The sequence below is a fragment of the Camelina sativa genome, chromosome 3 (genome assembly GCF_030686135.1).
Source record: "Camelina sativa cultivar CO46 ecotype springtype chromosome 3, ASM3068613v1".
NCBI lineage: Eukaryota > Viridiplantae > Streptophyta > Magnoliopsida > Brassicales > Brassicaceae > Camelina > Camelina sativa.
The window spans coordinates 422191-449548 of NC_141882.1; the positions used below are offsets into that span (position 1 = coordinate 422191).

The following is a 27358-nucleotide window of genomic DNA, read 5'->3' on the forward strand; positions in this document are numbered from 1 at the left end:
TTCGACGCGTCCATTCTGCTGCGGAGTACCAACACTAGAGGTTTGGTGAACAATGCCTTGTTGCCGAAAGTAGGAGGAAAGACACATAAACTATGTCCCATTATCACTACGAACTATTTTGACGGTCTTGCCAAATTGTTAAATTTGCATGGTTGCTCTGATATCATGTTAAATTTGGGTTTATCTTGGACTTCCAACTAAAAACCAATTGGCAATTAGTGGATTGACCCTAACCCTTTATATATTAATGATAGTTTTATCATACTTCAGATGTGGGATTTGGTTTGTATCCCAACAATCTCCCCTTCAAACCAAGGACCACATATGAGATTTTAACACGCCTCCTCGAGATGATAACTCCATCTCGAACCGATCCCATTTGGACCGATAATAAACCTCTTCTTGGACCTCGATTACTCGGGTTAACATGAGGCATATCAATATCCACTTTTCTAGGTCCACCAGAATTTTAACCTTGGGCTTTCATACCGTATAGAATTAGATATCAAACTGACTTATGTTTATTGATTTGGGTAACGACCCTATATATACATGTTTATCTAGGGTTTACATAAACCGTTATTGACGTAAACAATATACTAAAAGCCCTACCTACAAAAGTCCACAAGCTATCGCTAAGTAGACGTAATTATCCGTAATACCTAGACTGATCATGCATATATAAGTTAGTTGATAGAATGTATATCTTTGAGAGGCATTAAACAATACCAGAACAATGCTAGTTGTTGGTATCTAGCTTACATGTGATCGATATATATCTTAAACGCAAAAAAAAAAGACACAAGTTAAGTGATAATAAGTAATTGTAATTTGGATACTCTACGACTACGAGAGATTGAATTTGAAACTACAGTTACGTTGGAATCTGACTAAGCAAAATGTTTGGTTTCCAAAACATAGGGTGCCAAACCTATAAACAATTTGAATTGAAGATATTATAATTATTTTGAAGATGCTAAATATATAACAATGTGACTGCAAAAGATAAAGGTGTTCTGAATTTGTTTCTATAAATATATGCATCAAAGGGTATCATCACAAGTAATATTGTATGGCACAATTTCAAAGTTAATTTGTTTTTTTTTTTTTTTTTTTGGTTGAAAAAACAGTCAAATAAAGCAAGAAAAATGAATTTCGCATATACTATATATATATATATATCCTAAACAACAAATGTTACTTTCAGAATTCGAAGGAATTAAAAAACAAACATTGCTTTGACCGATTTTCTATTTTCATCAAATAGTGAAAACAGTGGGAAGCAGCAAGATGAAGAGTGCTCAGATTTGAAGCAACAAATAGTTTTAATTAAAATATAGCTTTGTCTCAACAGGCTAAAAGAGCAAATAAGACAAAAGGACCTTGAACACAGACCATTTCCTTTCCCTGTAAACGACTGAAAATGTACAACGTAACAATGCCGTTGGTGTCACTGTGAGGCAGTAAACCCAGCTGGCCAAAAGCAAAAGCATCGAGTGGCGCCAAATCTGAATAAAATTGTATTAATGTTACATTTATTTTAAAGATGCTATATTTATCTTTTATAAAAAAATGAAAAATGAAAATAGAAAACCTTCCAGATGGTTCGACGGTCGTTATAAAAAGACCCATCGTCTCGAGCAAATGAGTGCGGAAAAGAAAATATCAACAAAATACAGTCACTTTCCATTGTTTCAGTTTCGAGCTAGCTTGGTTTTTTTTCTTTTTTTTCTGATACTTCAAAGAAGAAAGAAGATGAAGTTGGGCTTTACATCATGGCTTCGTGTTTATACGCATTCGGAATACACGATGATGTCCACTCTGTCAAAGGAACTTGGCTTTCGTCTACTTACGGTGATCTTGCTCTACTTCAATATGAAGCCAGGTACGTACATCGACGCTGCTGGGAAATCTGTGAAGCCAGATACGTACATCGCCGCTGATAAGTTCACCGAGGCCCGTCGTGCTGCTGGGTGGGCAGGCATCATTTTCGCAACACTGTCCTGCCTTGATGCTGGGTTCAGGTCCAGGTGGAAAGATGTGCGAATATTTGACGAACTTGCTATTGTATGCTTGTATGTAGCCTTATGGGCACTCTTCTATTCCATGTTTGAACGTATAAGCATTTATTTCATGGTGGGGTCTGGCATGGTGTTTGTTTTTATGGCGGTCGATGCCTTGGTAAAGTGGCGCCTTGGGGATTTCCCTGCACCAAAACCTCACGAAAGTTTGGCGGCCATGCTCACAAGGACGCACCCGCCGGAGACGATGAAGCCCAACGAAACCTCAACTACCTTGCTTTGCTTCTGGTGGTCATCAATCCGGAGGATCAAAATACCCTTGCTGTTCTGAAAATCGTGGAAGACCGCTACAAAGCAAGCCAAGCTAGCCCCCTCAGTCCCTGATGCATGAACTTAATGGTAGTTTCCTCATGTCCCTTAGTTTTCTCTTTCCTCTTTAATTGTTTTATGTTCAATATATGTTGCTATTTTATGTTTAATGTTATTTTCTTTCATGCATTTGGTTTCTATTCACTTAGTTTATGGTTTTTGATCAATTTTTCCATTGTAATGGTCTCGGATATTAATGACATGAGGGGAAGCTTTTATTTATCTTGTTTTATACTCTTATGTTTTATGTTCCATTTGCTTTACCCACACCACAAACCGCATGCTTTTTCTTCTATGTTTGTAATTTCTTTTACTATGAAGTTTTTACAATAATCTATCAGTCAGCACAAAACATAAATCAAACTAGCTTTACTATCCACATTTATTTGTATTAAAAAAAAAAAAAAAAAAAGAGTTTGTGTATATTTTTTTTTTCCTTCCAATGACTTTATTAATTAAGGACCAAAATTAAGGTCTGAGTTTATAAATACATTGGACATACATTATACAAAGCAAAAAGAGTTTGTGTATCTATAAATGCTTGGTAAAAACTTAAGAAGTTAAATGCTTTAATCCGATGAGCACAAACTCTCTATTATCATCAAGTACGTAAGATTACTATACTTAAAACATCCATATAAGTATACACTATGGGTAATGATAGTAAACTACACGTACGTGTGCGTTGATTCAAGTGGAATTCAGTATCCAGTGCATATCCAACTAGCTAGAATTTTCCCATCAAACAATCCATTTAAACAAAGTTATCTTTCTAAAACCAGAAAGACCTAACATCATTCCCAAGCATATATATTATTACCAGGTAACTATTCTACTCCATGGACTTGGTCTTATTGATAGACTCAACCTTCTCGCCGTTGCCTCCAAGCAACAGATACTTATCCTTCCTTGTAAGTTCAGTGCATTCGAATCCCAAAACTCCACCGATCACCTTCTGAACGTAATTAGCCAACTCAAAAGGAGTCTTGCCACCACCTTTTAAGTTACCGTCATTATATTATATTTTTGTATCAGTAAATTTTTAAAAATATTATCTTATATAATATGAAAATTTAAAGAATTTTTTTTAAAAAAAAGTTTTTTTAGAAAATAATGTAGACTTAATTGGAAGGTTAGAGTAATTTTAGCTCTTCGTTGTACACTGGATCATTATTATTGCGCTCAATCAAAACACATCCTCGCTCGCCTTATGATGATACGTAACTCATGATGATATTATTAGGGTCCGTGAGATACTGAAACCAATCAAAAGTAGCAAAACAGAGACACTCTGCTTTTCAACTAGATAAATGCAGCTCTTGTTTAGACACATTATCGGGTATCCCGAGTTCTCTGGAACAAGTCCGGTTTTTTTAGGTTGTGTGAATGAATTTGAGAATTTAGCATACTGTATGAGCCAATGATGTAGATTGGAAAACAGAGATATATGTGTGTTTCTGTAGATGAAATGTACTTGATTCTATAATATTTATGTTACATAATAATCACAACTCAGGTCATTTCTTTTCTTTTCAGGACAGAGAAAACCAGAGATACTCTGTCTTCTGTTTTTCTATATACAAAAACAAAGCAATTTGATTCCACATGTGTGACCAATGGAGGCTAGGGTTTCTCTTCATTTCAGATTTTAGGGCCCGTGAGATAATGAAACCAATCAAAAGTAGCAAAAACAGAGACCCTCTGCTTATATACAATGGTAAGCATGAAAAAAATACATTTCTTTGTCTCATTCAAGCCGCATCATGGTCTCCGGTAAGAGCAGCGGCAGGAATGGCTGTGAGCATAAGGGAGAGGCGAGTGACACTATAAGTTTACTAATTAAGTAATCATTCGTAGTTTATGACAGCAGAAATATTAAACAACATGTACGTCAGTTCATTAATATCATTGTCCAGCTCACATTCGACTAAACCTTTTTCTCCAACAATCCATTAAAAAGGAAAGGTAATCGTGAAAACCAGAAAGTCCTAACTTCAGTCTCAAGCAAAATAGCAGCAACCAGTGGCTAGCTTGATCATTACTGCATGGACTTGGTCTTATTGAAAGATTCAACTTTCCCGTCGTTGCCTCCAAGAATTTAACACCTCTTACTGCACCTGACGTTGAACATCTCTTGCATACAATTCATGGCCATATTATATATGCTTTAGTTTCCTAAGTTCTGACTCTGTTCATTGTGTGAAAGCAGAGCACCTAGTAGTTTTAAACTTCAAAGGGTTCGATTTCGTGTGTGGTCCGAGGAAGATGAGACAAAAAGAAACCTTTCTCTGGTTCAGCTGAGAACCTTCCGTTTGAATCTATGAGTTTCAGCTGATGTGTTTTTTACTGATATTCTTTAGAAACAAGAAAACCATAGTCAAGGATTAAAATCTTATTTCAAATATGTTGAAACCTAATCTATATTAGAACTCGTCGATCGATTCCGTGAAAGAACTATGAGCAGGCCCGTCTCGGAACTCAAGCTTAATATATAATTTAGGGCCATCATATCCGTACAGTGGTTGAAACCTCCATCGACCGACCGTGTTAAAACACTCACCAACCCAATCGATCTCTCTCTCTTCTACCCCTTAAGTTGGTGACTAAACCCACACACGTGCTCCACACGTGCCAATGGAGTGAGAGCTAGTCTAGAAACTTCTACTTCCTTTAGAGTCTTTCTCATACTCTCTGTATTTGAGTCACTTATTCACAGAATAAATCGTAATTTAATCAAACTTTTTGTTGTTTGAAGGATCTACATAATCTAATCAGTTAATAGAATCAATAGTCGATCACAATAAGTCAATAAATTGAAGAATCTAAATTTTATATATAGGAAAATAAACAAAAACGTTAAATAATATAGGGGATATAATTAATTAGATAAGAATATAAAAGATTTCGTTAATATATGACATTATCTAACCCTTAGATACCGCCATGAATATGGTCAACATCAATATATATATATATATATATATATGTTTACTAAGGTGAGAACACCAAGAAACGAAGCCATGAATCCTGCTACCATCGATGAATCTCCGATCCGACGGCGTCCATGGTGGTGAGTCTCAACAACGAGCTTTCTTTACTCTGCCTTTTATTATTATTAGAAATTAAATTTTATCAAAAAAATTACTAGACATTAAATAATACTCTGATCGGTGTATGGGTATGCAGGCAAAACGGATACGTAATATACGACATGGTCATGCACGTGCTTTTGATAGGCTTCAATGTTGCAACCTTCTTGTATATTAGACATTACAAGATTCCATTAGTTTCACATAAAGACCATATGGTCGAGTATTTCGTGGCCTGCTACTGCGTAACTACCATTATTGGTGTGGCTATATGGATCCACATATTCAAGAATAACATCCCCGAACGTCCCTTTGAAGGTGGCGTCATGAATGGTGGTCATTTAGCTGGCGTAATTCTTCTCATTCTCTTCCTCTATTCTATTTCTCACACCATTGCTCTCATTTTCGGTATACCTCCTTTGTTATGGTTTGTATCCTTTACGCTCTACACTTGTCGTCGTAATAACAAGAGATAATACCCTATTGCGCTTTACTCTCTCTCTTTTTTTTTTTTTTTTTTTTTTTTTTTTTTTGATAATAGTTACTCAGAATTTCAAACATGTCACCACCTTTAGTAATACATAATTTTACAATATCTTTTTGTCGGTGTTCTGAAACTCGGCCTCAGCGGCCATTTAACCGGCGGATAGACGTTTGACGGCTAAAATTTGGAACATCAAATTATATAATTTTTAAGTTAGAAAAATGATTTTATTTTGTAAATTTATCATATTAGTTCTGAAACCACAAGAACAGCAATTCAAAAAGATGAACGAAATTTGAGAGGCGGCACAATCAAGGAGTGCAGACATGAGGAAGAAAACGAGATTATATTTGTATTTCATTAAAGCGAAATTGTAAAGAAAAAGTTTGTCGAAGGTCGAACAAGGGTGCAAGAATCTAGGAGTGCAGACTTGAACTACTAGACTACGGTATCAACACGAAAATCTTTCAAAACAAAAATCACTTTTTCTTCCAGTGCTTTATACAAATTAAACGAGGGGTTTAAACTTTAAACTATATGTTGTATACGTACTACACCATGACATATACTATCCATACAGGTGGACTTCCACTATGGCACGTGTCATTAACTAGCTATTTTAGATCTTGCATCATTGTTTAGCTCTATCAAAAGTTCAAAACACATCCTCGCTCTCGTTATGATGATAAACTCATGAGTCACACAACATGCCCCCATATTGATATTATTATTAGGCTCAGGTACTACTAACATGAAAGCCTAAACTTGTTTATTATTACCGAACCGAGATTACATTACATGATATGTAACGTTGTTGGAACCTGGAAGTGAAAGTGGGGAGATAGAAGGAGAGAGATTTATGAATTTCGTGTTTATATTAAAAGGAACAAGATCAAAGCTTCAAAATTAGTTACTTACAAAATATCCAACAAAAAGCATGAACCCTCGATTTAAAACCAACTCATATGAACATTTTTATACATATATATGTTTGGTTTTTTTCTTCTTCCTGGTGTTCTCTTTACCGCAAAAGGAAACTTACTTATTCTCACCATTGATGCCAAAGATGCGTACCTTGTGCATGTTGGGGAACTTGGCAACAACCAGGATCATCACAGCTAGTGTGTTGAGGAACAGCCATGGGTGTCTGTAATCTGTTGTATGCGATGCTATCAAGTACCTGATTTCATATTCAAACTATCAATTAAGAAACCCAAACAAAAAACCATATGCCAACAAATTTTTTAATATAAAGTCAAAAAAAATAAAGACACACAGATAAAGAGCTCAAGTTCAACAAGATATGCAGCTCTTGTTTAGATACATTATCGGGTATCCCGAGTCCTCTAGAATAAGTCCGTTTTAGATAGTGCGAATTTGGAATTTTACAACATATGAGATACAAGAATATATGCAACAAAAGAGAAACAAGTGCTAAGAAATTGTAGATTGGAAACAGACAAGAATGTTGAGATATGAAGGAACAAGCAGTTGAGACTTACAGGACAACAGGAACTACAGTGAGAAATTTGCGGTTGCGGGTAAGTTGTTGACCGTTGTCCATTTGTTCCCACCAAGTTAAACCATTGTAGATTCCTTGGTCATCTGCAAAAGGAGTTCCCTTCATCCAGTGAAAGCAGTGATACGTTACCTGACAACAACAAATATCCACAAATGCTACTCAAAATTTCAAACTTTCCAAAGAGTAACTCAAGATTCGACTAAGTTTGGTGTTTTGATCAAGCAATGCCAATACAAGTCACCCCAAAAAGCCTAATCAAACTGATCAACTAAAAATTGCTGATACCGAGGTAACTGTATCTTATTTCGAAGCCTGATCCAAAACTCAAAACCTAATGATAATGATACTGATCAATACACAGTCACAAATCTGATTATGAACCCTAATGCACTAGGGAATTGCTGATAGCCCAAGAGATCAATTCAAAGGTTTCTGTTTAACAAATTAACAAACTCATAACTAGATTCAAACCCAGATCTCAGGAAATCGAGAAAAAAAAAAAAGAAAAAAAAGGAAACAAAATCAACAAATCAATCGATCATCTAAAATCAAAGTCACAATTGAAAGTGAAGGCCGTAAAACAATCATCGAACCATGAAAAAGGTAGGAGAAGAAGAAGACTTACAACGAAGTGAGCGAGATTAACAACAGTCCAAGCCATTCCAGGTGAACAACCAGAGACAGAGAGAACAACGAGCCAACCGAAGAAGAGAATGAGCATGTAAGTAGTCCAAACTCCTGGATACATGAACCATTCCGTATTCCTGTTCATATCCGGCGGTGGCACAGCTTTCACATACAGATTCGCCATTTTTTTTCCGCCCCCTACAAACCTAATCGATCGGATCGAGTCTCGACTTCTTTAGAGATGGGTATCGATCAAAATCTTATATTAACACCTGAATTGGAAACCCAGATCACAAACTTCTCTCTTTCGCCCGAGAAGAAGGATTTTGATTGTTTTGGTTTTAATTATGTGTGCCCGTGAAAGACGACTCCTTTTTAGCATCTACAGTGGAATTAATTAATTATTGGATTTGAGATATTTATTAATTTACATACGCTTACTAAAACGGTTGCGTTTTTGGTATTCTCACTTGACAAACGTTTTTATAGAATTTGCACTTGATTAATCATCTTTCATTACAAACATTTGAAAAAGAAAGCACAACAAGCTGACGATTTTAACAGAACTGTGATATTTGTCACCTAACATAGTCGGTATCAGAATCTTCTTCTTCTTCTTCTCCTTCGTCGTTTTGCTCAATGGTCTTCAAGTCAAGGTTGAGAGCCAAATCCTCAACTGAAACCTTAATGACGTCGCTTCTAACGCCAATATCAGTAGCATACCGACTCATACAATACATTCCAGCAGTAACTGTTGCTACACCAATTGGATTTGGAATCAGCAACTTGAAAGGAGAAGAGAGAATAGCAGCCAAAGGAGCACCAACAATTGAAGAAGCTTGACCACTTCTCCCTACACCGAGCTTATCCATTATAAGCAATCCCGTCTTGCAGTAGAGCGCGAAATCCTCGCAGTTGTTCTTGAAAATGTCGTAGTTGCCAAATCCGTTTTGTAGGAGGTACATTGCCCTGTGGATGACTGAATCAGTTGGATCAGATTGCGCGGTTGTGCAAGTTCCCCCGCGGACTTTGGTGAGAAAAACGGGTGGGCTGACTCCATATTCGAAGCAGTAGAGTGAGCCGTTCTTGAGGAAACAGTCTAAGCAAGAAAGGACTACTCCACTCTCTGGTTGTCTGAAACCGCAATCAGGAAATATCGAACAGATATCATCAGAGGAAGATGATATTGATATTGATGATGATGACTCCATGGGGTTGTGTTCTGGTCTGAAATGAACAACTTTGGACCCACCGACAAAGATCCCTGCAAAAATATTGGTAGCCAAGAATAAAATCAAAGCCCATTATAGAACAAATATCAATTCATGAACATATAGGTAATAAGGATCAAATATATTGAAAATGTGAATAAATATCAAAGAATCCATAAAGTCCACCAGATCACAGCAGAAGATGAATAACAAACAAAATACTGGGCCAGTGTGAAATTAGGTCATGCAAAGATTGGAACTTTGAATACAATTAAACCAAAGTAAAGACCCTTTGTCTTTAAGATCTGTCTAGATAAAGTCATTAACTTTGAGAATTTACAGTTCCTAAAACATAAAGATCTGTCTAGTTAAAGTCATTAAATCGAAAAGTGAGTAGCTAGAAACCAAAAGACAAGAGCTGCATTAACAAAATCGGATCTTTACTAAAAACAATGGAGTTATCTCTAGAAAGAAAGGAAGAAACTTGGGAAGAGTGAATCTAAAGTTATACCATGGTGAGAATAAGCGAAGACTGCTCTGTAAGTGTAGATATGATCTCCTGGTTTTAACTCTTCTCTCTCCATCTTGTTTGTAAGCAAACCCATTCTTTCTTTCTTTCTTTCTTCTTCTTCCTCTCTCTCTCTACACAAAGCTATTCTCCTCCTTAGTTGTGGAAAATGCAGGAAACGGTGCTACAGCTTACAAGTGTGAGCTCTAACGGTGGGATCTGACGTCAGCGAGATTATAGGTAAAAGTAACGTTTTCTTGGAGTGAGCATCTGTCATTTGATTGTATGAAGGAACTGGAGCTGTTGAACTAATCCGTTACGGAAGTCTTTTAACGGCGTTAGTTATCTCAAAATCCAAATGCGAGACCAACGAGGTGACCAAAAAGTATCGATGACGAATCCCTAATTATCCGGGGCCTTTTGACCTTGATTCCAGGCGAGGGTAATGTCGTCATTCCATAACTTGGTGGTTGAACTATGAAGTAACCAACCCCGAAGCAAGCAAGAAAGAGAACGACTTTGGTCAAGCAGGTCAAGCAAAGGATATTGTATCAGCGACGACGTCGTTTATGCCTACCTCGGATTCTTCTGCTTTATTTGTCTGTCAAATTCGATTTCGTTTCTGAAAGCATCCAACTTTATCTAATAAAAACATCTTTAACGTATAATTTTCTTTATTTCTTCTTTTGAAAGGTTCAACAACAACAAAAGAATCAATAACAAGGCGTTACAAATGACGTTGATGATATTAATTAAGTACAGATAGTCCAGTTATAAACTTTGACATCAAACTCTGGATGTTGTTCCAATCTCTTTCTCAACTCCTTTGCTTTTTCTGTGTCCTTAGCCAATATAAGAGAGAATCCTCCACCACCTGCACCTACAAGCTTAAAACCTGAGCTATAAGGTTGTGAAAACGCGAAAAGCTTATCCACAAACTCATTGCTGCAATACGGATCGAGCTCTTGATGCAATCTCCATGCTTCTGACATTATCTCCCCTAGCTCATCCACTTCACAGTTCATTAACGCTTCTCTCCCTGATTTTGCCAGTTCGGCCAACCGCTTGATGCTTGAAATCAAGAGATTATCTCTTTGCAGATACCTTGTTACAACTTTGTGTAGGACCTGGTGAGCAAGCCTGACCTGTTTCAATGAAGGCATGAATGAATGAGACTGTAACTGCATGTTTTTTTTTAAATATATATTGCTAATATAATAATACTCTTTTTCCTTTCAGTTGTTGTTGTCACTTACTTGACCGGTGAAAACAATGAGGAGACGTTGCTCCAACTCTGTGATTAGCTTTGGTGAGGCGAGTAAAGGAACGACATGAAGACGCAGAGGAATTCCTGGAAAACTTGAAGTGAATTTGATTCCTGGGTATAACCCACCGATCTGATCTTGCCAGCCACCTCCAGTACCCATGAGTTGCTCCAGAACCAGGACGAGCCTTGCAACGTTTTCATTGCTCTCATCTCCATTCGATATTTGAAGAAGTCCTTTCACAACAGCAGCAGCTAGAATGCTAGAGGTTCCTAGTCCACTGCCACGAGGTACATTGGCCCATGTCTTTATTGCTAATCCTGTGGACTTGAAAAAGTTTTCTTCGAGAATGCCGGTTACCAGTAGAGCAGATTTAACAAGCCTGAATGGATCATTGATTTCAAATGGTGTCTTGATGCTTATCGGATCTTCGATGTGTAGCTCGTTTCCAGCATCGTCTTGGATTGAGATTCCAGCCTGACTTGTTGTTTCGATGATTGTGCCAATTGGAAGTGAACCTTCCAAGGTTATAGCCATGTTCAGGACACAACCTGCACGCTCTAAACTCCATGGAGGTGTATCACTCCAACCTCCTACAAAATCTACTCGCACTGGTAGTTCAACTTTTGTCCTTCTTGGTTGAAAAACTCGATCCAGATGAGAAACATGATTCTCGGTATGGGGCTTGCCGCTTGATTCCAACAGATGCTCTGGAGAACAAATAAAAGAGTTAATCCAGGTTTATCTGTCAAAGAAAGTATTAGCAAACGCAGGTAGCAAGGTTTTACCTCTAAAACCATATCTCACAGCTGAAGCAGTCTCTTCTGCAACTGCTCCCCAGACTTTATGCTCCAAGTCTATAGCTTTTGCCTCATCCCCACATGCTCGAAGAAGATCAACTTCTACCTGATATGCCCTACTCTTTGGAAGAATTTTGGAGTTTTGCTCCTGAAATTTGGGACATTGATCCAGAAAATTCTTGCATATTTCCAATCCTAATGACTCTTTCTGTAAAATCTCATGGCACAGCTGAGAAAAATTTCGCCCAAGCATACCATAGTTCATACACGCCTTAGCGATTCCAGCCGCAAGATCAGCTTGATGATTGCTGGAACCATTGCACATCTCAGGAAAGTTTATTGATCCGTGCAACTCTTCTAAGCTTACACGTTGTGAGCTTCTCCACAAGGTAATCTTCTCCTTGTTTCCACTATCATCTAAACCCATCAACCACGACGCCAACTTCAGCATTTCACTATAAGTGAGAATCGGGAACAATTTTGCATTCCACAAACATCTGTCTTGTCCAGCATACGAGTTCCAGAGATTTTTTTCCTCAATGCCAAGATCAATCAGTACTTTCTCCAAAGGTTTACCACAAAAGGTTCCATCTTTATATATTGAGTTCTTTGGATTATCATGGAGACCACAATACACAATTACTCTCTCCTTATGTCCCACCAGCGGGACCTCCCAAAGACAATGCCTATCCGGAAGCATGAACCTGAAACTCTCTGGAGTTCCAAGATCTTCGCTTGGGATGTGAATACCAACAACTATGGACTGTGAGCCAATCTGTACGGCACCAGAAACTGTTGAATCATAGATAAGTGAATCTTCACCAATGGAGACACCAGGTGCAATTTCACTAGACAATATAACAGAAGACGCTGCAATATCTGAAACCGTAGTTGCAGGGATGGAACATAGGTGTCTTCGACCTACAATTCCTGAAGCATCTCCGCTTAAGTGATCCAGTACTTCACTTGATGTTCCAAAATGCAAAAACTGCAAATCATCTGACACAAGATGATACAAAGGAATTAGAAAAGTAACCAAATGCAATCAAAAAATTTCTCAGTTTAGATAGTCTGGTGATCAGTACAAACATACAAGTGCAGTAGCTGTATATCTTTTGCCTCCCCAGACTGTTAATAAGAAGTTCACCCAAAGGCCTGGTTCGCAGCCAATCATGTCTTGAAGGAACCCATGCAGCCACCAAATCTTCATACAAACTCATCTGCCAGAAACCATTACCAAATATCTGTAAGAAGCCAATACATTTCCAAGGACAAGGTTTTTTTATGCACAAGCTGCATAAATATGAGAAAGTTACCTCCTTTTTACTGCCTAGAAGCTCTGAGATCATGGGCTGGCATGAGCATCCAAGAGCGACCAGGTCCAACCATGCTCTCCCCCTTGCAGATATAATCCCAGTGTCAAGAAGCGTCCGTCCATCATGTAAAATTGCATCTTTCTTGACAAGCTCCTCTACTGTAGGCTTCTGCAGAAGATCATTTACTAAACTGACAATACAGCCTTCAGCATGGGACTCAGATTTGGATGTGACAATGACACCATGATTGGAAGCAATATCAAGAGTGATAGGCACAGTAACAATGGAAGCTGCGTCTTCAGGGAGAGTCATTTTAAATGCATCAAAACAAGGGAGGACATCTCCAGTCATAATGAATAAACCACCTGCACAAGTTAAAAAAGTTAAGACAGCCTCCAGACAACCCTTAAAACTAGTCATAAATATCACACGACAAAACCACACTTTTCTCTGTTTGATGTAGCTTAAACACCAAGCTGCACAATAGACAACGAGAACATTTGAATATGTCACTTAAAAGTACGGAAATTTACCTTCATCTCTGAAAGCCTGCCTTGCACATGAAGCTATTGCCAGTATATGATCAAAAAGGAGAGGAACAGGACCATCAGGGTCATCAGCTGCAAGATAAGGAAGTGGGAGGAACACTTTCCCCATAGGATTTGCCCATGGAACCCTTTTGGAGTCGCCTCCAGCATGAAGCATCAGCACATGCTTTTGAGAGAGGAATCTAACCCAAGACTTTGGAGAAGACTCCGTAGGACAAGTACCATTTGCAACTTCCACCTGATCATCATCAACATAACCGACAAATCATCAAAAAGACGAGATCAAACAAACAGATCTAGTGAAACAAAGAGAGTTTATGGCACAATGCTAAACCTTCCACAACTACTAATCATTGAGAAAGCAGAATTTACCTCGGGACCAGGATTTAAACCTAATTGCTCATAATGGCGAGAGAGAGCATGAATGGCGTTAAGAGTGGCAGCACCAGACCCGATCCTTTTGCCATCTGGATCAGGAACAGCCAAAGTAACAGTGGAGCTAGCTATTCGTCCCATGCGCTTCGCTCGCCGGAGCTGCCACTCGTACAGCTCAGCCTGTTCAGGACTAGCCGCAGTGAGAACGATCGCGTCCCAAGTCGGGACCCTAGTGGGATGGCGCACCGAAAGCCTTAAATGGTACCATGACTTGCGCAAAAGCGTGGCCAAGTCAGCTTTTTTCCTCTGCTTGGTTTTCGAGAATCCAGAAGACATTATGGTTTCTCGTAGCCGGAGAAATGGGAGAAAAAAAAAATGAAATCTGGAGGGTTTAGTGGACAGAGGAAGAAGACGAAGTTTTTTTTTTAAACAGACCAGAAGACGGATCGGGTCAAAGTCAAAGACTAAATGCAACCAATACGTTGTCGTGTGGATCTGGAAACAAACCAAATGAATGAATATTCTCTCAAAACTTGTACTTCCAAAAAAGATCAAAACTTTTCCACAGTCGGAATTTATGTAATATCCGATTGCTTTTAATTTAGAGAAACTCGTTGAAAGCAGAGGTTGAAAGCAGAGGATCTTCAACATTGCCAATGAGGTAAATAAAACAGACTCAAAGAAGATAGCATAAGTAGAAAAAAAAAAAAAAAAAAAGTTTTCAATAAGCAAAGTCAGAGGTGAATAAAGATCATCATTATCATTCTTCACGCCAAGTGAACTCGCACTTCAAGCATCTATAAAATCTTGATTCTGGCTCATCAGCTGAACGAATCTGCATTGATTTGAAGTATGCCTTGTCGTGGCCGCACCTCGGGCATGGAGCTGATCAACAAAAGAAATCCGCAATGAGAAACATACGGAAACAAAGATGCTCTAGTCTAGCTAAGCAATAACAAGTGTGCAGAAGTCAAGTCACAACCGATGATGTTACCATTCATAAACCCTAAATCTTCTTATTACCATGTTCTAATTAACTAAGTGTATCAGATCGTGGACTAAACTAATCCCAATCCTATAATATAGAATAAGGAGGAGACAAGAGACTCGGAATAGTGAATACCTTCGGTTTCGGCTGCTGTTGGTATATCTTCTTTAGACACAACAGGTTCAATGGCTTTCTTAACCAGAAGTTGCTTCTTCTTTATTTCCACCTGTCAAAAATTTCAAAGACAAGAACAGAGATATCTAAAAAAAAAGGGTTTTTTTTTTTCTTGGGGGAAAAAGGGTAGAAGAAGAGAAAGAGACAGATAAAGACCTGTCTTTCGATGTAGGCGACGTATGGACACGTGGAACAGAAGAATCTGGAGTTGCCACCACCCTCGTAACGCAGCAAGTTCCCACATGTCGGGCAAAACTCCATCTTCCTCACCGATCAATTCTCTTGTAAAAAATCTCCTAAAAATCAATTCACAAAACTACAACACTGATAGATTCACAGATTAAGATATAAAGGGTGTTTTCGGAATACATTGCTCTACTGAATTAAATTACCTCCGGTAAGAAAAGAAAAAAACCCACCGTCGCCGAGCCGCCGCCGCTTTTGCTCTCAAGACTGTCGCCGTTACACACAGAATAAGGGGACGAAGTTTCTCTTATTTCTATTTAAACCCCCAATCTTACTGATTATTCAACATCCTGAACCCTTCTTTTTTTCCACTGTTCTATCTTATGGGGCTTATTTAATAAGTTGATCTCGTCTCGCTAAAGAAATATTATATTAAAATGTTCACATTACACATCAATTATTATAATAAATAAAATCATCTATTATACTTATACAGATTTAAAACTAGGCAACAATACTGATGTCGGATTTTTTGGTATAATGTAAAAAATAACAAAATTCGATATGATAATATGATAATATTTTTTTTTGAAATCTCTATGGTCCCAATAATATTAGAAATTAATAATTAAGTATGTTGTATCTTCAAACTATAATGATATAAAATATTATATAACATTTCATAAAACAGCTAAAATTTTTTAAATTTTTCAATTTCTAAATATGCATCATTTACATTTTGACAGTTTGATAGACTATTAAAATACGATAATTGATATTCTTATTCATAAATTTGAATATTTATATCATGTGTATAAGTGAATTTGTATATAATATTTGTAATTCATTGTCAATAATTTTTTTTAATTATTTCAAGTTCAATTACAATACCATAAAATTTACAACATCCAAAATTCTAATCTTATTTTGCAAAAATTGTCTCAATTCATAATTTTTAAAAAATTAAACAATTAAAAATATACCTATAAATTAATAATTAATAATTTACATTATAAATAATAATTATTAATTTATAGATAAATTAATATCACTATAAATCAATAAAATGTTTTGGTCCCAACATTATTAATTTATAGAGGTTTTACTGTATATTAAAATGGTCACATTACACATCAATTATTATAATAAATAAAGTCGTCTATTATACTTATACAGATTTAAAACTACGATGTCATATTCTTCTTTGCAAGCATTGTCTATTTTCTCATAAAAAAATCGTTTTGCGGTTCTATCGAGAATCATTCTGGTCAGTGGTACATCTACTCATGTGCTCCTACGAATTTTGCCCTTTAACGCAAGGATAGACTATGCAACGATGATGGATGATTACTGTCGTTATCTTGCTTTTGGTGGAAACTCTCTTGGTTGGGACGTTCTGGGTGGTAACGATCAGAACTTTGCCCTTTTCTAGTTTTAACTAAGTATATTGTGATTTATATGTTGTTGATATAAATTAAATAAATATTTATTTTTAAGTTTTATTTATGATTTGTTATTTATATTTTTACATCACCTTAAAAAATATTATCATATATATAATGTTTTTTGCTGAAAAAACTATAACACCTAAAACTCTAATATGATTATTGTAACGATCAATGGTGAGTTAGAGGTTATAAACGACAATTTAATTTTATACAAAGAATAGACAAATTATATTTAGAGTTGCATATCTTTTATTTTTTTGCTCAAAAAGAATTGCATATCCCTTGTACATAAAATGTCCAATCAATCAATAATCGATTATGAATATTACTTTTCATATCCTTTAAAGTAGGTCAAACTATGGTTTATATAATGATACATTTTGTATTTCTACTACGTAATCGGCAAATTTATATCTGAAAGATCAATAATACATTGTGAAAATGTATAAATTCGTAAAAAGTCTAATCCACAAATAAATTTATTTTTGTTTGACTAGAAATGCGGCTAAGATAATAATTTGCAAATAAGAGTCAAATTCGTGGCACATTTGAGAAATAAATAATTATATTAGATATGCTAATCAAGTGGTTCAAAGTACAGTAAAACCTCTATAAATTAATAATGTTGGGACCAAGACGTTTTATTAATTTATAGTGATATTAATTTATCTATAAATTAATAATTATTATTTTATAGTGTAAATTAATAATTATTAATTTATAGATATATTTTTAATTGTTTATTTTTTTAAATTATGAATTGGAACAATTATAGCAACATAAGATTAAACTTTCGGATGTTATAAATTTTATGGTTTAGGAATTGAACTTGCAATATTTATAAAGCATTATTGACAATAAATTACAAATACTATAAACAAATTGACTTATACACATGACATACATAAATTCAAATTTATGAATAATAATAATATCAATTCTCATATTTTAATAATCTGTCTAATTATCAAATTGTAAATGATGCATATCTAAAAATTAAAACTTTAAAATTTAATTATTTGTATGACATGTTATAAAATATTTTAGAGATATCATTATAGTTTGAAAATACAACATTACAATTGTTCTATAGAAATGAGTTTTAGGAGAAACATGCACTATTATATCAGTATATATATATATATATATATATACATGATTATTAATTTATGATATTATTGGGACCATATTTTATATTGAGATTTCAAAAAAAATATTATCTTATTATCTTATCGAATATTGTTAATTTTTACACTGGTCCGATTTGGGACCAGCAAAATTTATTAATTTATAGTGATTATTAATTTATAGAGTATTAATTTATAGAGGTTTTACTGTAGTACATGATGTATATTTTGAGTGTAATGATTAAGCTACAACTTAATAATACTTGGCGATGATGCAAATATACATGGACGACCCACGGTAATTAATATCAACCAATATATATTTCCAATTGAAGTTCTTTTTCTTGGTGAGAAAAAAAAAATTGAATAAACCTAATCAAAAATAGTTTTGACAATGACAACTAAAAATTTGAACAAACACATCATGGATAAAATCAACCTATAAATGAACTTTTTATTTAACTATTGTTAAAAATTTACAAATGTAATTAAAAAAAAGTACACAAATCTTTATAGCAACAAATGTAATTAGAAACAAGTTTTACCGTTTACAGAAATCTTTTTTACACCATTTCCATATGTGTACGTAGTTTATTAATTCGTTAGGAAAGTTGTCTTGATTGAAAACAACAAATATGTAATAATCAATTGATTTATCATATTCTCATATATACTACAACCAATATATTTAATTTCTAATTTCCAGCAACAATAGGAAAAGAAAGAAAGAAGAAAAACAATAAATTCATACATGAAGTCGGAGTAGACAACAACCAACAACAATTCATGGAGCATATAAAAGCTTTTTAAGGTGGTCTCCAGACAAATTGTAGGTTTCATGTTGAATCCATAAATTGATTTAGCAAAATAATTACGTTTTAAATTGTGTCGGTCCATGCTCACAGCTTTATTAGTATTCTATGACTCTATATATATATATATATATATATATATATATATTCATTTAGAAATCATATAAAAGCGAATTAAAATAATGCACAGAGCATTGTTGCTGTCTTCGTTTATAACACTTTAGGACATTTAAAATTCATCTCGGTTTGGGTCATGTTGACGACTAAAAACCAAACCAAAAATACGAAGGATTTGGGGTTGTTCTTATAACATGTTGAATCTCTATCCAGTCTTACCCAATCGGATTTTGGTTCAATATATTTTAAATTCGGTTCGGTTTATTCGTACTCAACCATAAAAACAAAAATAACTCAAAAACCATTTCTCTCCCCCTTACTCTCTGTTTCACTCACTCCCACTTTACTCGAAAGAGACTTTATAGTTTTTTTGTTTGTTTGTTGTTGTGTGGTTCATTCATTCATCAACGCAATAATGAACGAAGAGATGAGCGGAGAGTCGCCGGAGAGTAACAAACACGTAAAGAAACCGACGCTGCCGGAAAAGATCGATTACGTGTTCAAGTTGGTGGTCATTGGAGATTCTGCCGTCGGGAAAACGCAGCTCCTCTCACGTTTTACGCAGAACGAGTTCTGTTATGATTCAAAATCAACCATTGGTGTCGAGTTTCAGACAAGGACCATCACTCTTCAGGGCAAACTCGTTAAAGCTCAGATCTGGGACACCGCCGGTCAAGAAAGGTATTAATAGTATCTTTACTCTATTACACACATTGACCATTCTTTATATATTTGATCGAAGCTGAATCTCACTTTTGGATTCAACTTGATGTAGAGTTTCGTATTCTTGGATCACGATAATTTTAGATATGGCTGATTTGATTTTTTATCTTAACTATACAAAATTGTTTAATACTATATGTTTAGAAAAAATAAAATAAGAATGGCATATGGATTTGAATAACCAATGGTCGGTGTTCTTGATTTGGTTAATACAATGTCATATTTCTTTTCTATATTTTTGTTTTTGTCTAGTTTTGCGAAATACAATAACTCACCGAAAACTTTGCTGCATAAGTCAAATATTGTATTTTCGGGTCCAAATTAAATGTTATATAATAAACCTAAAGTTGAACTTCGTTTTGTAATCTAAGGATCACGAATCAAGATATTTATAATTTATGGATTAAAATAATCGTTTGTTTAATTGATTTGGTCTGCAATGCAAGATTTTGTTTAGGTATAATTTTTATTCAACTGAAAAAATATTAGTTTTTTAAATTATTTATGGCGTTTTCCGGCGATCAGATACAGAGCAGTGACGAGCGCGTATTACAGAGGCGCGTTAGGTGCGATGGTGGTTTACGACATTACCAAACGCGTCTCATTCGACCACGTTGCACGTTGGGTTGAGGAATTACGTGCTCACGCCGACGATTCCGCCGTCATCATGCTCGTCGGAAACAAAGCCGATCTCGCCGATGATAAACGTGCCGTTCCAACGGAGGACGCCGTCGAACTCGCCGAGACCCAACGGCTATTTTTCTCGGAAGTCTCGGCACTAAGCGGCGGAAACGTAGACGACGCTTTTTTCCGTTTACTCGAGGAGATTTTCAGTCGCGTTGCTGTGTCAAGAAAAGTACTAGAATCTGACGGTGCAGCCACCGTGAAGCTTGACGGTTCGAGGATTGATGTGATCTCTGGTTCGGATCTTGAGGTTAGCAAGATCAACAAGGAACAAGCTTTGTCGTGCTCGTGTTGAGTTTTGATTGATGGGCCATAAAATCAACAACATTATTGAGCCAATTATTGGGCTTTATTTTAAGCCCATATATGGTTATTTGGCCTTTTTCCTTATTCCAGGTGGTTGGTGCTTATCACTGTCAAAAGCTCACTACTCATGTGTCTAGCTCATTCGTAATCTCTCTGTCGTCTTTGACATTCTCATGTATACAAATTCAGATTCTTTTGTACTGTCAAATCCTAAGTAGATCTATTCAATCGAAAATTTGGAACCATTCCCGTCCAACCTTATGGTTATGGTTGGCGACGAAAAGACGTAGCAGTAAAAAATGAATAAATGATATACTTGTCAAAAAATATGTTAATGACCGTTTTAGGGATCAATGAAACAAAACTGTGTTCCGATGTAATGTTCTTTTTACTTGTTCTAACTAGTGGTAAATATGGGATCACAATAACAATGTGTTATGATTTGTCTAAGATAACAAGTGTTATGATTTGTATCAGAATTACTTTACGTTCACAATATAAGCAGATATTTTCATAATAATTTTCGTGACATCAACTGTGAGTGTCACGTTAGAATCTGGAATATAATCCAAATCCAACGGAAGATATGATTCTATTTATTTTTTTGCATGCAACCGAATAATTTGAAGTGCTCCAATCAGAAACTCGCTTTTTCTCTCATGACCTAAAAAATGGGTCTTTATTATATAATCAAATTTATAACACATAGCACATCAATATTTACACTGTATCTAATTAAGCACATATATATGATTAATCAGCCACTAAGTGTTTTGTGACCACTTAGACTTAGTTTTCTATGCTGATACCTCTGCTGCTCTGCATTACGTGTAAAGTTACTGATTAGTTTAATGTCTATTACCAAAAGAAAGATTCTTGCAACAACAATGTAAATTAATCACTTCTTTGGATGTTTATATATTTAAAAAAACGATACATATCATCAAAGTTAAGACTAATCATCTTAGCTGTTTATAGTCGTCATACATAAATGAGAACAGTAACTAAGACCAGTTTTGAGTAGAAGAGGTTTGGATTCTGGATTAAAATATTGTTTATATTGAAATTTGGTGGTCGTGTTATTAAGTTATTTTCTTAAATAGAAAGATTTGGACGATCTTTTTTATACATATTTATCTGGGAGCTCGAGGCCATTAAAAAAAACAGAGTTAGCCTTCATAGTAGTAGTAGTAGTAGTAGTAGCTATGTGTTATTTACGACGAAAATTACATGTTAAATTTTCTTCTATTTAATCTAAAATTATATTGTTGGGTGGAAAAAACATATCTAAAGTTGGAAACTATACATAAAAGTAGATAAGTGAAAGGAAAAGGTCGTTGACTAGCAAAAGGAAAAGTCAAATGGGGAGCAATTTGCAGAAGAAAAAGTCGCACATTCACAACTTGCTAGGAGACTCATCAGAAAATGGCATCTTTGAAAATAATAGTAATTCCGTATACATAGTATTTTATATTGTTTTGTTAATTAAGCACTACGTTTAGATATGAAAATTACTTTACTAAGATATGCATATATACTCATTACGATATAAAAATCATCATATATAAACCATACTATTATACATGGAAATTGCTTGCGTATGCGTTTGCTTAGAAAGGTATAAGAAATAGAAAACTACATAATAATAATAAAAAGAGGACCATAACATAAGACGATAGTAATGTTCATAGACTATTTTAATGAGAATTGAAACAGATGTAATTAGAATCTTCAATACTTCGTGTTTATTTAAATCAAAGTTCTATATAAAGGCATATAGTAATTTGAGTGTACCAAACATGTCATGACATATACATATAGATGACCACGAGCGAATATTGGGCTGTTAGCATATGCCCATGAGCACCAACAAATAACTTTGAAATAAATATTTAAAATGTCAAGTATTCTCTGTTTTGCAATTGGCTAAGATCTTCATATCTTGTACGTCTATTTAAAGCCTCACAAAGACCCAAACTTATATCACAACCTTTAAACGGAAAAAAAGTCACACACAAAAACAAAATAACATTTTATCCTATCCATAATGTTTTCTCTGAATATGAGAACCGAAATTGAAAATTTGTGGGTATTTGCTCTTGCATCAAAATTCAATATTTTCATGCAAGAACATTTCGCTTCCCTCCTTGTCGCCGCAGCTATCACTTGGTTTACGTTAACCATCGTATTTTGGTCTATCCCGGGTGGACCGGCTTGGGGAAAATACATCTTCACTCGCCGGTTTATCTCTCTCGGCTATAATCGAAAATCCAAGAATCTCATTCCCGGTCCTAGAGGATATCCACTTGTGGGAAGCATGAGCCTAAGGTCAAGCCACGTGGCTCATCAGCGCATAGCGTCAGTTGCTGAGATAAGTAACGCCAAGCGGCTCATGGCGTTTAGTCTCGGTGATACTAAAGTGGTGGTGACGTGTCATCCTGATGTGGCAAAGGAAATACTTAACAGTTCGGTTTTTGCAGACCGGCCAGTTGACGAAACCGCTTACGGTTTGATGTTTAACCGAGCCATGGGATTTGCTCCCAATGGTACTTACTGGCGTACTCTGCGTCGGTTAGGCTCGAACCATCTTTTCAACCCAAAGCAAATCAAACGCTCGGAGGAGCAGAGACGAGTGATCGTGACTCAGATGGTGAATGCGTTTGCACGTAACGCTGAATCCGCGTTTGTAGTGCGGGATTTGCTCAAAACAGCGTCGCTGTGTAACATGATGGGGACTGTTTTTGGAAGAGAGTATGAGTTGGAGTCTCATGATAACGTCGAATCGGAATGCTTAAAGGCTTTGGTGGAAGAAGGATACGATCTTCTCGGTACGCTAAATTGGACCGACCATCTTCCTTGGTTAGCTGGTTTAGATTTCCATCAAATCCGGTTTAGGTGCTCCAAGCTCGTACCAAAAGTGAGCCTGTTATTGAGCCGAATCATTCATGAACACCGTGCTGCCACGGGCAACTTTCTTGACGTGTTACATTCTCTTCAAGGTTCCGAAAAATTATCAGAATCCGACATGGTTGCGGTTCTTTGGGTGAGTATTTTATCTTCTTCTATAAATCATTAACTAGTCAGTCCCTACAAGTATTTATTTAAATGTATTGTAAGTGTTTTTTTAGTAGCACAAAATTTGAAGGATTTTAAAGGAAATATGAAATTTGTCTATAAATTTTTTTTGTTGGTCCGTTAGGAAATGATATTTAGGGGAACAGACACTGTGGCAGTTTTGATCGAGTGGGTGCTAGCGAGGATTGTGATGCATCCCAACGTTCAATCAACGGTCCATGATGAGCTGGACCGAGTCGTTGGCAGATCCAGAACCGTTGACGAGTCCGACCTTCCATCTCTAACGTATCTAACGGCTGTGATCAAAGAAGTGTTGAGGCTGCACCCACCGGGGCCACTTCTTTCGTGGGCACGCCTCTCTATAACAGACACCACCGTAGACGGATATCACGTGCCAGCTGGGACCACCGCCATGGTTAACATGTGGGCTATAGCACGTGACCCGCACGTGTGGGAGAATCCTTTAGAGTTTAAACCTGAGAGGTTCGTGGCTAAAGAGGGTGAAGCTGAATTCTCTGTTTTGGGGTCGGATCTGAGGCTGGCACCGTTCGGGTCGGGCAAGAGGGTTTGCCCTGGAAAGAATTTGGGACTTGCGACAGTGTCGTTTTGGGTTGCAACGCTCTTGCATGAGTTTGAGTGGCTTCCAAGCGTCGAGGCTAACCCGCCAGACCTCTCGGAGGTTTTGAGGCTCTCGTGCGAGATGGCTTGTCCTCTTACCGTTAACGTAAACCCGAGGCGTAAGATGATGTAAGCTTGGGTTTGGTTAGTGCATGGATGTTTCAATATTGGCAACTAAAATGATGTATATTTAAATAAACCTTCAAGGAAAAAAAAACATATGTATCCTATAGAGCGAAGTATATTCGCCTACCTTTTATTGATTAAAAAATCAAAATATGAATGTATCTGTCTTATGTAAAATAAATATATCATATGTTACATATACATTATCAATTATTAAAAAAAAAAACATGGTAAACTATAAACATGCGCATGATGTGCTTGATTGATATGCTATATGATGATCTCAGCGGTAAATTAGGGATGGTTTCGGTGGAACAATTATTTATTTATTTTTGTTCAAATGTTTGTCATACAAGTTATATAAATTATCTCACTATATTTAATAGAGATAAACAAAATATTTAAATGTAAATAGGTATAAGAAAGTCCAAAAATGTTGGAAATATGTAAATTACTTAACTCTAGTTATCTTTAAAATCAATTAACTATTATCTTAGGAATCATTCCACATAAATTACTATATATATCGCGTGTTGAAACGATTAACGGAATAACATTCTGCAAAACTAATTATATATTACTCCAAATTGTTTGGACATCCTTAATTTGCTGCGAAATTTCTTATGAAGAAGTCGGTCAAGAGACATAACGATTTTATATCATATAATGAAGTATTAGATTAAGGCTTTTGCATTATATTAATCTGTATCGTCGTGGAGTGTTCGACTCGGTTAGTGTTTCTGACTGTTTATTAACATGATGTCACTACCTTGTGTGATGGACTTATGAAACGTTAAAATAATTTATTTTTTATTTACTTGTTGACCAATGTATCAGTGTTCTTACATATATTCGATAAATTGGGAATGCAATGCTTTTGAAAATTTCAGTGTATTGAAAGTTGATTGTGTGATTCAGAGTCCCATGACTTTAATGTAAAGGATTAAACTCTCCATGTTGGTTCTGTGTCAAAATATGAAAGGCCTAGTTGGATCAGTTATGATATTAAACTCTCCATTACGCAACATTAGTTGGGTCGGTTATGATATTAGAGTATCAATATGGGTTAAGCCCATTTATTATATTGTCAATGGCCTATTTACATGAGAACCAATCATTAAGCAGAAGAGACGACAGCAATATAGATCAGACCAACTTACATAAAATTGACTTCACTGACGGCATCCCCACCTTCCTCTGGCTTATCGTCGGTAATATGTGCTCACGATTTTAACTCAATGGTGGCAACTAAACACGAGTATAAAAGCTAAATACGAGATTCAAACGAGCAAAGACGACACATAATGATAACAAACTTGCAAATATGGCATAAAAGACAACGAAGTAGCTAGATAACAGTGAAACTTTCAAACGAGAAAGGCTAAGGGTGACAAAATTTGAAATATAGTATCATATTTAACAATTTTAATTTTAAATGTCCAATTCAAATGTGGTGCAATGGACAATGAAACAAATAACAGTGAAAGATGTTACACCTTAATAACATGAAACAAATTAACATGCAAAACTATTTGCAATAGTCTCCTTTGTACTCATTACTTTATGTCATGTTTGAGGGGGAATTTCACTGTGTAGTACATGGCTGAATTATATCGATTTCTATGTCTTTGAAAGTTAATATATAAATCGCAATAAAAGCGAGAAGTCTAAGTTAATTTTGAAGACCCAAGAAACGATAATTCTCGCGGTCTTGATCAGTTGCTTTTCACATAAAACATAATCAAGAAGGAGGCAGTACAAATTATAACCAACAAAAAAAACATTTACATCATACATCTGTTGGTCAAACTGGTTCAGTCAAATTAAGAAGTATCGAAAAGTCAAATCAAAATACAATTTCCCGTGATGTGAAATATACATGGTGTCATGGTGAGTCTATATGCTATTGATAATATTCATGTACTGTTTATCCATTATATCTAATTTCATTCTCCTATATATTTACACTAAAAAAAAACAGAAAAATGTAATGTGATATTAGAAGTAAAAATGATTTGTTTTTTACTAAATTGTATATTGTAAACATTCAACGGCCAGTATTCTTTTGGCGAAGGACCGATTTTAGTAGAAAAAAATATATGCAAAAACTGTAAAATCATTCCAACAACAAAAAAAATGTAATCAATACGTATCTTTAAATTTTATTAAAATTATACACTTAATAATCTTGAAAATTATATTGCAAGTATATTTAAAATATTAAAATGGATGCCATTATAGACTTAGAGTAGTTATTAATGGCGAAGAGCTACGAGACAAACATGCCTAAGATCTTGACAGTCCTTTATATTTATTACGTTCCTAATTACAATGCTACGTTGGTGTAGTTGCCAGACCTGTATTCCTATAGAAATAAATTATCCATATATACTACTTAAATAACCATAAATTTACTAAACAGTTTTTTTTTTTTTTTTTTTGACATCGTCTACTAAATATTGTCAATGTTTGGCATTTCAATGACGCAAACGAGACGAGAGTAACGCAAGAAGAAAGTCCAATCCAGAGCAAGCAGAGCGCATCGTCTTCTCCGTTTGTCATTGTACCAATATTTTATATGCTTCATTGTCATATATAATTAAATTACTCATATGTTTCATGCTTTGATCGATGAATGTGAGTATATATAAAATAAGACAATTAATGCTTATTACATTAATCAAACTGGAGAATACAATAACCTTTTAAATGAAAAAAATTCCCCACGCCATAAAGAAACAACGACATGGCTTCACGTTGTAAACAACTCCACGAAAACGTCCAACTAGCTTAATCCTATTTATCTATACTTATTATATTCGACTGCATAATTATTTAC

At 35.5% G+C, this 27358-nt stretch overlaps 7 protein-coding genes across 10 annotated transcripts; 3 read left to right on the forward strand and 4 right to left on the reverse strand.

Moving 5' to 3' along the window:
* The first annotated feature begins 5410 nt into the window (after positions 1 to 5410).
* Positions 5411 to 5955, forward strand: LOC147946456 (uncharacterized). Its single transcript, XM_087496817.1, has 2 exons — positions 5411 to 5460; positions 5577 to 5955. The coding sequence occupies exons 1-2, from the start codon at positions 5411 to 5413 to the stop codon at positions 5953 to 5955; spliced, it is 429 nt and encodes a 142-aa protein (XP_087352943.1).
* Positions 5956 to 6819: 864 nt separating this feature from the next.
* LOC104759266 (uncharacterized) lies at positions 6820 to 8506 on the reverse strand. 2 transcript variants are annotated; one of them, XM_087507547.1, is made up of 3 exons: positions 8111 to 8506; positions 7466 to 7614; positions 6820 to 7143 (listed from the first exon to the last, which is right to left on the reverse strand). In XM_087507547.1, exons 1-3 carry the CDS (start codon positions 8294 to 8296, stop codon positions 7002 to 7004), a joined length of 477 nt encoding a protein of 158 aa, XP_087363673.1. In that variant the 5' UTR covers positions 8297 to 8506; the 3' UTR covers positions 6820 to 7001. The 2 variants fall into 2 exon arrangements, with proteins under 2 accessions (XP_087363673.1, XP_087363674.1); XM_087507548.1 differs by lacking the exon at positions 6820 to 7143 and having other exon boundaries at positions 7462 to 7614; positions 8111 to 8475.
* A 76-nt stretch (positions 8507 to 8582) lies between these two features.
* On the reverse strand, positions 8583 to 10490 carry LOC104738670 (protein LEAD-SENSITIVE 1-like). The gene is made up of 2 exons (XM_010458851.3): positions 9835 to 10490; positions 8583 to 9376 (listed from the first exon to the last, which is right to left on the reverse strand). The coding sequence occupies exons 1-2, from the start codon at positions 9926 to 9928 to the stop codon at positions 8691 to 8693; spliced, it is 780 nt and encodes a 259-aa protein (XP_010457153.2). The 5' UTR covers positions 9929 to 10490; the 3' UTR covers positions 8583 to 8690.
* LOC104759313 (bifunctional fucokinase/GDP-fucose pyrophosphorylase) lies at positions 10488 to 14786 on the reverse strand. Its single transcript, XM_087507546.1, has 7 exons — positions 14133 to 14786; positions 13746 to 13998; positions 13213 to 13577; positions 12990 to 13116; positions 11885 to 12895; positions 11088 to 11806; positions 10488 to 10976 (listed from the first exon to the last, which is right to left on the reverse strand). The coding sequence occupies exons 1-7, from the start codon at positions 14784 to 14786 to the stop codon at positions 10584 to 10586; spliced, it is 3522 nt and encodes a 1173-aa protein (XP_087363672.1). The 3' UTR covers positions 10488 to 10583.
* On the reverse strand, positions 14647 to 15875 carry LOC104759292 (DNA-directed RNA polymerase III subunit RPC10-like). Of its 3 annotated transcripts, none has more exons than XM_010482254.3 (4): positions 15690 to 15830; positions 15454 to 15578; positions 15259 to 15349; positions 14647 to 15020 (listed from the first exon to the last, which is right to left on the reverse strand). In XM_010482254.3, the coding sequence occupies exons 2-4, from the start codon at positions 15556 to 15558 to the stop codon at positions 14896 to 14898; spliced, it is 321 nt and encodes a 106-aa protein (XP_010480556.1). In that variant the 5' UTR covers positions 15559 to 15578; positions 15690 to 15830; the 3' UTR covers positions 14647 to 14895. The 3 variants fall into 3 exon arrangements, with proteins under 3 accessions (XP_010480556.1, XP_010480548.1, XP_010480542.1); XM_010482246.3 differs by having other exon boundaries at positions 15454 to 15613; XM_010482240.3 differs by having other exon boundaries at positions 14763 to 15020; positions 15454 to 15593; positions 15690 to 15875.
* A 3395-nt stretch (positions 15876 to 19270) lies between these two features.
* Positions 19271 to 20945, forward strand: LOC104759330 (ras-related protein RABA3). Its single transcript, XM_010482279.2, has 2 exons — positions 19271 to 19668; positions 20236 to 20945. The coding sequence occupies exons 1-2, from the start codon at positions 19403 to 19405 to the stop codon at positions 20687 to 20689; spliced, it is 720 nt and encodes a 239-aa protein (XP_010480581.1). The 5' UTR covers positions 19271 to 19402; the 3' UTR covers positions 20690 to 20945.
* Positions 20946 to 22613: 1668 nt separating this feature from the next.
* On the forward strand, positions 22614 to 24792 carry LOC104759339 (cytochrome P450 78A6-like). The gene is made up of 2 exons (XM_010482283.2): positions 22614 to 23743; positions 23900 to 24792. The coding sequence occupies exons 1-2, from the start codon at positions 22748 to 22750 to the stop codon at positions 24524 to 24526; spliced, it is 1623 nt and encodes a 540-aa protein (XP_010480585.2). The 5' UTR covers positions 22614 to 22747; the 3' UTR covers positions 24527 to 24792.
* Positions 24793 to 27358: the final 2566 nt, after the last annotated feature.